Raw genomic sequence first — 10855 nt, 5'->3', positions numbered from 1 at the left:
CATTTGATGCTTCTTCTGCGGTCTTCTTATTATATAAGTTGTTCTACAAGCATTCTAGCGCATTACCAATTGATAGGTTCTTCAAAATATTTTTGCTTGTTCCAACCTTTATAATATTAGCGCAAATCTTTGTGATGCCAAATAGCTCATACATTGCACCTCCAGATACATCCTTATTTTATAATGGTAGGCGATCTCCACAAGAAAATGACAATCAACCCAACGAAACTGAACCACTATTGGGTAGTTCTGGTGATCATCCAACAATGTTACAAAGACGTGATTCCATTGGTGATGCATTAAAGCAGCATTATGTTTATGAAAACGACGAGGAGATGATCGATAACGGTGGTAGACTATTTGGCATTTTGCATGGCTACTCATCAGAATACCAAATGAAGACACCGTGGTTTTATTTGCTATGTGCATTTACTGCTATACAGATGTTAAGGTTGAATTATTTTATTGCAACCATTAATACACAATACACGCATTTGTTAGGTTCGGCTGATAACGCAGAACCACTTACAAGGTTTTTCAATCTAGCTTTACCGTTAGGAGGAATCTTATCAATTCCATTAGTTGGATATTATTTGGACAATTATTCTACTGTCACTGCATTTGCTTCATTGCTAGTTCTTTCTTTATTTGTCGGTGCTGTTGGGTTAGTGGGTAACTTTTATTTTGGTCTTGTTAACGTCTGCTTCTTTGTTTTTAATAGACCTTACTTCTATACGGCTATTTCGGACTTTTGTGCAAAGATTTTTGGATTCGATACGTTTGGTAGGGTTTATGGGGCCATAATATGCATTGCAGGTTTATTTAATCTTTTGCAATCTCCACTTGATAATATCACTCATTCAAAATTTGAAATGAATCCCAACCCTATAAATATACTTTTAGTATGTACCACCGTTGTTATTGGAGGTGTTACATTCTATTATATGAGTCGTCAATCTATACAATATCAGGAAAAGACCAATAGAAGTGTACCTTCCGTCTCTGTTTAGCCAATTATTTAGACTAGATATAGTAAGTTTCAAGATTTTGTAAACCGCACGCCGAAGTTGCTATCAGTACGAAATTACCAAATTCCTAGTCAGACAGCTATATATTTCGAATTTAAGCTGGAGGTGATACCCAAAGACATATATTAACAAATAAGGACGTTTACAGTATAACTTTGATAAGTGGTTGAGGTATTTTAATTTTAATTCAGATTTACAGTGCAATTTAATCAAATACATTGACTATGCCCCTTTCGGTGCCTTATATAGACAAAACAAAAAGTAATACTGCTGAAGCAGTTGACGATAATGTACCTATGCATTTATATCGTACGCCTACAAGTCCAGGATTGACGGATCCCGATGCAGCCTCAAGAATGTCTGTTATGGATGAAATTTTGAATAAGTCGGACCTGGAGCTAGGTGGCCCTGGTGGTCCATTAAATGATAAATCTCAAGACGATCTAGTGTCCAAAATAATACATCAGTCTGACGACTATAGGTTTGTTACATTTAATATCCCGAATAATATAGATAATTTGAAACATACGAAAGATAATTATAAGAAAAGAGTATCATTCGATACTATCAACCTACAGGTTGCGAGGGATCGTTTTGATTTCGATGATGATGATTATTCTTTACCACTGGAAAATAAAAAGTTTTCTGGTGACTTCAATCTTAATTTGTACGATGGTAATCGTGGAAGAGAAAGTATTAGATCTCCCTCGCCCAATGGAAGATCACCAATGCATTCGCCCTTGAGAAATAGCAGTATGTCAAGATTTTACATGGCCCCAAGACCCACTTATCCTACTTCACCAATAATTACACATAGAGGTTGTACATATTCTAGGATTCATAAAGACTTTGAAGATTTATACGCAAAGAAACTTTTTAATAAAGAAAATGGATACTTAAAGCCCATATTACCTCTGAGAACAATACTTGTATATATTTCGGGACGGAAGCATACTTGGGTTGCATTAGACTGGATTTTAAATAAATTCATAGAAAATGGTGATTCAGTTGTTATAGTTGCAGCAATAAACCATGATTTAGGAACAACAAGAAGAAGAAGTGGGTATCATAAACCGTTACCACGAGGTATTTCACCAAGAGCAAGATCTCGAAATAGGCCAGAAAATATTAAAGTGATTGCTGAAAGTATTATGAAATACGCAATGGAAGTTGTAAATCCGAATATAATAGCGAAGATCTCGATAGAATTAGCATTAGGAAAATCTAAGGACGTTTTGAAAGACATGTATAAGTTATATGAACCAAATTTAGTCTCAACTGGTTCGAAAGTAAATTTAAAAAGGTCTGCACCATTAAAATCATGGACATCATCAAAAATTAGTGATAGATTGGTTAAGAATTTTCCTTTGCCAGTAATAGTTGTACCTGCTATGAAAATGAATGATTTTGAAGAAAATTTGGCTATAGAAGTTAATAAGCGATATTCTCTTGGAGAAAAAATAAGTCGTCGCTCAACACAATCAAGTTCCAAAAACAGTGAGTTTTCAAATCCTCGTAGTGGAAGATCTAAAAATGACGATGACAATTATAGTGAGGCAGATTCTGACACGTCTTCAATAGATTCAGACCTTTCAGTTGAGAGTGAATCATATTCTGCGTATGATGAAATAAGTAAGCTTTATGAAGAATATAAGCAGACTGTCTCCAGAAACTTGAAGCATACTCGAGAGCAGCCCGTAGACGAGAACTATTTTGCTAATTGCTTGAAGGTTATTTCAGACGAATCTACCTATTTATGTCAAGAAATTAGGAATATTAATCCGGGCTTTCAAGGCAAAGGTTCAAATTTGGCCAAGGCAATCACAGGTTCCAATTCATTTGGTGTAATTCCCTACAAGGCAAAGTCTCTCCTTATACCGGAACCTGAAAGTAGTGATTCTGTTAGCCAGTCGCCTGGACCTCCAGGTTTATCCTACAAGGAATTGAAGAGAAATTTGAAGTTGAACGCCCAAAAAAATCAACAACCAAAACCGCCCCAAATAAATGTAGAGCGTGCACTATCTGACGAGTCAATATCTCGTCCACCTAAGACTTCTGCATTAAAGTTCGTTGACTTAGAAAAGCCATCGAAAGATAAAACTAGAAACCCTTCTAGTTATCATAAGTTAGGTAAGTCTTTATCTCATGATATTGATTCTAGTACGAGTAGACCTAAAATTGAACATACTAGATCACACCCAGACTTCACTACTATTGGCCATGTTAATGGTAAGGAGGAAAATGACAAAAAGAATAAAAAGAAGAAAAAGAAACGATTCTTGGGTCTATTTTAGATAATCCCATATAGTTAACATTTGTATAGAAATATATTTTGTGGTGTCGCAAAATGAGCGTGTAATGCCAAATACGGTGATGTATATGCTAACTATCTGGACTATATTAAAAACTTGTAAGGGGAGCTCAACCTAACATGATATACTAAATGAGGCTAACAATATACATAATAACTTTCATTTTGGGTATATTAAATGTTGTAAATGCAGAGGTATTCGATATAGGTTTTAATTTAGATATTGATGAACCTCTTGATCCATTTGATAATGCAAACGAATTCATTGGAGATAAACGTCTGCTTCTATCATCTTCATACAAATCTTCTACTGATAGATCGAAGGGCTTACAAGAGTTCACTCCGATAAGTAATCAAATTGGTCAAAGTGAAACTCAATACTATTCCTTCAGCGTAAACACATCTAGTGGGTTAGGTGAGTACTATGAATTTTTGATTTTTCTAACTGGTAATATATGTTCACAGCCTGACTATTTGACAGCTGATGATCCGAGTTTGACAGTGTATTACTCATTCAATTCAAGCATGTTCAGCAATTTTGAATTAGGACAAATGTCACACTTTGAGAATGGTTATTTCCAAGCATTAGAGCGAGTACCTATTTCAAGTGATGATATTGATTCAGTATTATACATTGCAGTACGAGCACCAGAAAGTACAAATCAGTCAGCTATATGGAAGTATGAAGTAGGTGTATCCCAAAATGACTTGGTATTTCAGTGGGACGATAGAAGTTGGGCATCCTTAGTAGATACGGACGAAGATTCTGCATTAATCGTAACAGGTAATTTAACGGGCAGTCATCTGACAAATTATTCTTCATTAAATGCAACCAAGTCAAAGTATTCCTTATTTATATACTCATACGATTATAAGGATTATTTTAAGCAATTAAATAGTAGTTGGTGTGCAGTAAGAAACGGTCCGGCTCTACTTTCAACGTCTTATTTCGAAAGCAGTTTCACAGATAGAGGTGGTGGACTACAACAACAATTCTTTGTTCCTGGATTGAATAGTTCAACTAAATATATTGCATACTTGGTATCAGATTTCATGGGAACTAGCTTTGGGGGTGCAGTTTATCAACCTTTCGAATTTGAGACATTGGGAACAAATGTGTGTGAGTTAATATATGATCTAGAGTTTTGTGATCAAGTTGCATATTCTGTTCCAAATTCTGAGAATTTATCAAATGAAGATGTTAAAGGATTATACGATAATAGAGCTAAATCTTTATTTTCGAACTTTTCAAAAGCATTGCAGCAAATAGCATGTAATACCACTGATAATGCAAAGTATTCACCAATAAAAACATGCAGTGATTGTTATGATTCATACAAGAACTGGTTATGTTCAGTCACAATTCCAAGATGCTCTACTAGGAACATTACAGGATATAAATATAGAGAAGTTGGTAAGTCGCGAAACAGCTTTATTAATGATGTAATCCAACCACAATCTGAATATTTTGAAATATTACCTTGTGTTAACGTATGCTATGCCATGGTAAGGGATTGCCCGGCTGATTTTGGATTTCAATGCCCTCAGAAGAATAATGATACAATCAGCTTGTCATATTATTGGGATAACGGAGGAAAATATGCAAGTTGTAATTATGTTGGAATCACTCTTTCAGATACTAGTAGCGCAATTAAAAAGTTTGTAATCAATTGGGGTCTATTAGTATGTGTAGTTCTTGTTAATATATTTATGTAAAAAGTGTATTTAATAGAATGCCTAGTGCGCAGACTCGCGTAAACTTTTAGCGCGTTTAAATTTATAACTTTAAGAATCACCATATTCCTAGTAAGTCTGCTTTGCTGAACTATTTGTAATTAAAGGTGATATGAGCAATTCGAAGAATATAGAAAATCTACCATGGTAAGTTATTCAATCTATTACAAACCAGCTTTTAAAGTCAATTACTAATACCATCTAGGGTTGAAAAGTATCGTCCAGATTCTTTGGATGAGGTATACGGGCAACAAGATATAGTTGATACAGTTCGAAAATTTGTCCACGAAGGTAAACTACCACATTTATTGTTCTATGGGCCTCCTGGAACCGGTAAGACCTCCACAATTATAGCCTTAGCAAAAGAAATTTATGGACCAAATTATAAGAATATGGTATTGGAGTTAAATGCGTCTGATGACAGAGGTATTGATGTAGTTAGAAATCAAATCAAGAACTTTGCATCAACTATGCAAATCTTTAGCAAGGGGTTCAAATTGATCATTTTAGATGAAGCAGATGCCATGACTTCAGTTGCACAAAATTCATTGAGAAGGATTATTGAAAAATATACCAAGAACACAAGATTTTGTATACTAGCAAACTATTCTCATAAGTTGAACCCTGCCTTAATATCCAGATGCACAAGGTTCAGATTTCAACCAATTGGAGAATCTGCTATTCAGGAAAGACTTAAAAATGTAATAATAAAAGAGAACCTAAACATCAATGAAGACGCAGAAAAAGCATTACTTAAATTATCTAATGGTGATATGAGAAGAGCACTCAATGTTTTACAAGCTGTTAAGGCATCTTTGGATCACGATAATGATGAAATTGATCAAGATATGATATATGAATGCATTGGAGCCCCTCATCCACAAGATATCGAAACCGCGTTAGACTCTATATTGAAGGACGACTGGACAACATCATTTTTGACTCTAGATCAATACAAGAGGACAAAGGGATTGGCACTAATTGATATGATACTGGGCTTTGTTGAAATCTTAAATAACTATCAATTGAAACCTAAAACAAGAATTGAGATATTGAAGGGTTTATCAGAAGTTGAGTATGGTATCTCGAAAGGTGGAAATGAAAAAATTCAGACTAGTACAATAATAGGTGTTATTAAGGACGCATTGGAGTTCGAAAAGTAGTATATGTTTATTAATTATATAATAATGATATGGTACATTCCTGCTATTGTTAGTATGCTGATCAGTATGATAGTAATATTGTAGTCATAACTAGATAATCATCTATCTTAACTATTCTTCTCATGAAACAAAAAGTATCGAAGAGCTGGGTTTATAAAATTAGAGCCTCCAGGGCTCGTTATAATCATATTATCTTTAGTTATATTACCAAAAGTATGGTATAATTGTAACATACTATTATGGCTAGTTTAAAATCATAAATAAAATGAAATCAAAATTAATTAAATTAAAATGATGGGTGAATTTATAGTTGAGAAAAATTTTCTCAAGCTTGTGTTTGGGCTAATTAGGGTCATAAAAATAAAAGCCTTTGAAAATTTCGTATTGATTATGCAAAACCGTAAACAGTCCTGATATTTTCTTACACATTCTCTAGTTATAAGGTAATCTTCCCTATGTGATGCGTTATTTACAAGGTATTAGAATATTTCGGGCCAAAAATGTACTTTCAGTTCCTAGAATATTAAAAAACTCTACATGTAAGCATATTTACACATTTAAATGATAAGCCATATTATACGTTATTATTATTCATGATTTAATCCATTTTTGCAGTATATATAACGTCCCTTTCTATGTCAAGGTTTCTCGCTTAGAGAGGGAACACTTTTCTATGATCAGGTTCCAATCGAGATAATAGCGCACGCCTGCATTTCAGCAAATGAATTTATATTTGTATTTAGTACAAATAAATAGTAACTACAAGTTGCTTAGTTAGGTGTATAATGAGTAGTACTATAAGATCTGGTACGCATATAATGGAATATCCCAGGCCAACAAGTCTGGACCAGGTCAGTTTTCATACAGATTCTCCAGATGAACAAATTGACGATAACAAAGTTCTTATAAGTTCGTACTTACTTAAGCGATCATCAAAAACACATCAATGGAAGAAGAAATGGGTGGTGTTGAGAAATTGTCAGTTAAGCTATTACAAGGATTCGAAAGAGCATAAAGCATTGAAGGTAATTGGCAAGTCCAATTTGTTATCATTCAGTACTATTTCTGATAACAAAAAGTTCCATTTTGCGATTTATACGAATAAAAAAGTTCTACATTTCAAATCAGTTGATGAGATAACATATAATAATTGGATTAATATATTGCGACGGTTTTATGATGAAAAGAGTCATATTGACAGTGAAGCCGTTAACCTAATAATGCAAGAACAAAGATCAAAACAAGCACAAGGTTTCGCGAGGTCTTCAAATGAAATGGAATATTCTGGGGATGAACCGCTTTCTTCGGGAGCATCGGATTCAACTACACCACGCACGCATGGTACTCCTGTAATGAAGCCATCATCTTCGTTCGCTGACCATCCAAACGAAGATGATGAGGGTAAAATTATCCATAGAGTGACAAATTTAAATCTACACGATTCAATTCAAGATGAAGGCGAATACATTCTTGAGCAGGGGTATTTGTTCAAGCTCCGGAAAAGATACAGCCAGTGGCGGAAATTCTACTTTATTCTAAGTAATAAGAATTTGTATGTTTACAAGCATCGAGATGATATTAGTCATGTTCATAAAGTCTTCCCTATTGATGATATAATAGATGTTATAGAACTCGACCCTTTGTCAAAAACAAAACAATGGTGCTTCCTTATCATTACCCCATTGAAACGAATGAAGTTCAGTGCATCTAATGAAAACGAAATGATCAAGTGGCTATCCGTCTTAAAAACCTTAATCAAACAGCGAATACAATAAGAGCAATACATAATTGGGAAAAAAAACACTACACTTGATTAATAATATAGATATATAATTTCTTAAACTTGACTCATATTACCTTTCCACAAGTTTCTAAAGATATATCGTTGAATGTGCATGACGTATGTATCCTTATGTAGTGAATATTGCAAAAAATGCACTAATGTGTAAATGGTCTGGACCAGAAAAAAAAGTACGAACGCCCTATTACATGACTATTTTACGACAATTTATTTTCTTAGCTACGAAGTGGATATTATATATATCAATGGATATCAATTCAATCGAACCGATCCTTAGTGGAGAATATACTTAAAAACCTTCTATTTGCTTTAACTTATTACAAAAAAAAAATTGGGCCTTATTCCAGGTACCGATTTGAAACAATCTTACTCAAAACTCCATATATATAGACACTATGATCCAATTGATTACACCAATAGCGGACAATAATAAAATACTTGGAAATACTTACTCAAGTGACTCCAGACCTATTTCTTTGGGCAGTAAGGTCATAAATCCTAAACGTAATGGTTATTATATATCCCTAGGTCCATCGATTCAAATACTCATAGAGGATGAAAAAATATTTCGATCACTTAGGACGGCGTTGCAACATTTACATCTATATCATTTTGCTTCTGGTTTAGAAACAGTTCCACAACAATTTATTAATCTTATTAGGAGTCCACTTCAATTTAGTGAAGATGATCTAAACACATACCATCCATTGATATTCTATCTCACTGGTATTTTGAACGTTAGTTTGAAAACTTTGACCACAGAATTGACCTTAATATCGCCAATAAATGCAATTCGAAAACGAATTGATGAATTACCATTACTTGGTGACAAGTCTTGTATTAGACATAAGCAAAATATGTTACTGAGATACAATTTATTGCAAATATCAGGATCGAATTTACCATTATCTTTGTTATACGATTTGGTGAACGGCAAGGAAGATTTTTTTTTACTTGCTCTGATTATCATTACAATTGATTCAATGTTTCCTAAACAAATGAATAATCCAATCTCGTTAATAGACGGGAATAATGAATTAATACGGGTTGATAATGCATTGGATATCCCTAAAAATCTTAAGACAATTGAAAAGCTAAGAGATATTAACTTGTTATTTTCAAAGCTTGATAAATTAAATTTGATTGATGACTGTAACGTTAAATGTTTTTCAAGCATTTGTCCTGGTAAGGATGTTCAGTCACAACACACAGCATCAACATTTGATATTATTCCCCATATAAGTTCAATGCATACTTCATCTGACATTCTTAAGTATACACCATATTTACAACAAGGCATTCAAAAAAGCACAGATTCTATTCCTATGAAAAAAGAGAATGGATCTTTGGACGACAATGCTTTTTGTAATCCTATCCAGAATATAGAAAGAACTTCGTCTCCTATGACTAATTTCAGGGGAGAATATTCCATTTTAACAAATCCAAGACATATAACAGGTGCGAATCAAAATAGTAATGGAACGAAGGATTCATCACTAGATTCATCTGAAGGGAATAAAGCGCAATCATGTTCAAATGGACAAAATCAAAATCGAGAAGCTTCAGGAAGAACTAACATTTCATCGTTTAATAAGAATAATTCATCCGGTTCAAACTCACTGAATAAGCACTCTGAATCTAACGTATCCTGCGGAGGTGATGATAATAATAATGATGATGACAAGAATAATAATTTTAATAGAATTAAGGATAATAAAGGATCTACATCTGCTTCTGATTCTGATTCTGATTCTGATGCAGACTCTAATTGCGGTCCGGAATCAGAATCAATTTTGGAATCAGAATCTAACTCTGTATTTTCTACAGTATTGAATAATTCCAAAGATAATAAAGAGGAAAATGATATTGTAGAGATGTTGGCAGATTTATTTCCGGTTTATCCTAAAAGTGAATTGTTAGCAAGAGTTCAATCTATGACTGATATTGAGGAATTAATCGATACTATATTCTTGGAGCAAGAAGAGCAAAATGAGAATACTCTAAAGGCTACTGATGCTAAAACGTATTCAAGTCATGTTTACACATTAAAAGAAATATTCCCTGGATGTGAATTTGAAGTGCTACAGAAAATTTTGAATTCGAATGCTGGAGATATAGCCCTCGCTTCAGCAGAAATCTTACAGAATAGTACCGACGATGGAATTTCTTCCAACGAAAAAAAAAGTAATTCACCGTTTAAGAATAAGAATAATATGGCCAAGTCACACTCTTCGTGGAATGCAATGCAAATGGAAGCTTCAAGGCTTGAAGATATTTTAAATGTCCCCTCTCAACAAATACTCAGTTACCTTCATAAACATGAAGGCAAATTTCACGAAACACTTGTTGCCATTATAAATGAAAACTCTATAAGAAAACTTAATTTAGCTTCAGGGTCTTCGTCCAGTAGCAGGTCCTCAGTATCATCCCTTAAGCGTGTACCAAGAGGGGGGCGGGTACAAGGTCTGTCATCGAAAACCATGATTCCTGTCCCAAGCATACGCTTAGGAAGTGCTCCACCAGATGATGAATACAAGTATGACGAAAATAGTCTTGAAGCTAAAGAAATAAGAGCTATTTACGTTGGAAACCCCGAATTCAAGTCGATAAATGAACAATTCTTTGAGAAGTCATTAGTCTTCTTTCGTGGTGATGTTGCAAAAGTTATCGAGATTGTTGTATTATTGGTACAAGAGAAGGCAGGTCATTGCACATTCAAAGAGAAACCGTCGGCAAAGAATTCCTCTGGTATTTCATCCCAGATAGGTGCCAGTAAGAAAAACGTGTCTAGGAAGAAAAAGGTACCAGACATTTCCCT

At 34.1% G+C, this 10855-nt stretch overlaps 6 protein-coding genes across 6 annotated transcripts; all 6 read left to right on the top strand.

Annotated features, from left to right (window-relative positions):
• Window positions 1–134: 134 nt before the first annotated feature.
• Window positions 135–1010, top strand: AC631_05569 (uncharacterized protein; the record flags this gene model as incomplete). The annotated part of the gene is made up of 1 exon (XM_015614398.1): window positions 135–1010. The coding sequence occupies one exon, from the start codon at window positions 135–137 to the stop codon at window positions 1008–1010; it is 876 nt and encodes a 291-aa protein (XP_015464779.1).
• Window positions 1011–1252: 242 nt separating this feature from the next.
• Window positions 1253–3322, top strand: AC631_05568 (uncharacterized protein; the record flags this gene model as incomplete). The annotated part of the gene is made up of 1 exon (XM_015614397.1): window positions 1253–3322. The coding sequence occupies one exon, from the start codon at window positions 1253–1255 to the stop codon at window positions 3320–3322; it is 2070 nt and encodes a 689-aa protein (XP_015464778.1).
• Window positions 3323–3471: 149 nt separating this feature from the next.
• On the top strand, window positions 3472–5055 carry MID1 (Mid1p; the record flags this gene model as incomplete). Its single annotated transcript, XM_015614396.1, has 1 exon — window positions 3472–5055. The coding sequence occupies one exon, from the start codon at window positions 3472–3474 to the stop codon at window positions 5053–5055; it is 1584 nt and encodes a 527-aa protein (XP_015464777.1).
• A 410-nt stretch (window positions 5056–5465) lies between these two features.
• Window positions 5466–6236, top strand: RFC3 (replication factor C subunit 3; the record flags this gene model as incomplete). Its single annotated transcript, XM_015614395.1, has 1 exon — window positions 5466–6236. The coding sequence occupies one exon, from the start codon at window positions 5466–5468 to the stop codon at window positions 6234–6236; it is 771 nt and encodes a 256-aa protein (XP_015464776.1).
• Window positions 6237–7021: 785 nt separating this feature from the next.
• Window positions 7022–8011, top strand: AC631_05565 (uncharacterized protein; the record flags this gene model as incomplete). The annotated part of the gene is made up of 1 exon (XM_015614394.1): window positions 7022–8011. One exon carries the CDS (start codon window positions 7022–7024, stop codon window positions 8009–8011), a length of 990 nt encoding a protein of 329 aa, XP_015464775.1.
• A 421-nt stretch (window positions 8012–8432) lies between these two features.
• On the top strand, window positions 8433–10809 carry AC631_05564 (CUE domain-containing protein; the record flags this gene model as incomplete). Its single annotated transcript, XM_015614393.1, has 1 exon — window positions 8433–10809. A coding segment is annotated over one exon (2377 nt), but the record flags the coding sequence as incomplete, so codon positions are not given.
• Window positions 10810–10855: the final 46 nt, after the last annotated feature.

Source organism: Debaryomyces fabryi, assembly GCF_001447935.2.
Source record: "Debaryomyces fabryi strain CBS 789 chromosome Unknown contig00230, whole genome shotgun sequence".
NCBI lineage: Eukaryota > Fungi > Ascomycota > Pichiomycetes > Serinales > Debaryomycetaceae > Debaryomyces > Debaryomyces fabryi.
This window is presented reverse-complemented; position numbering and strand designations above follow the sequence as displayed.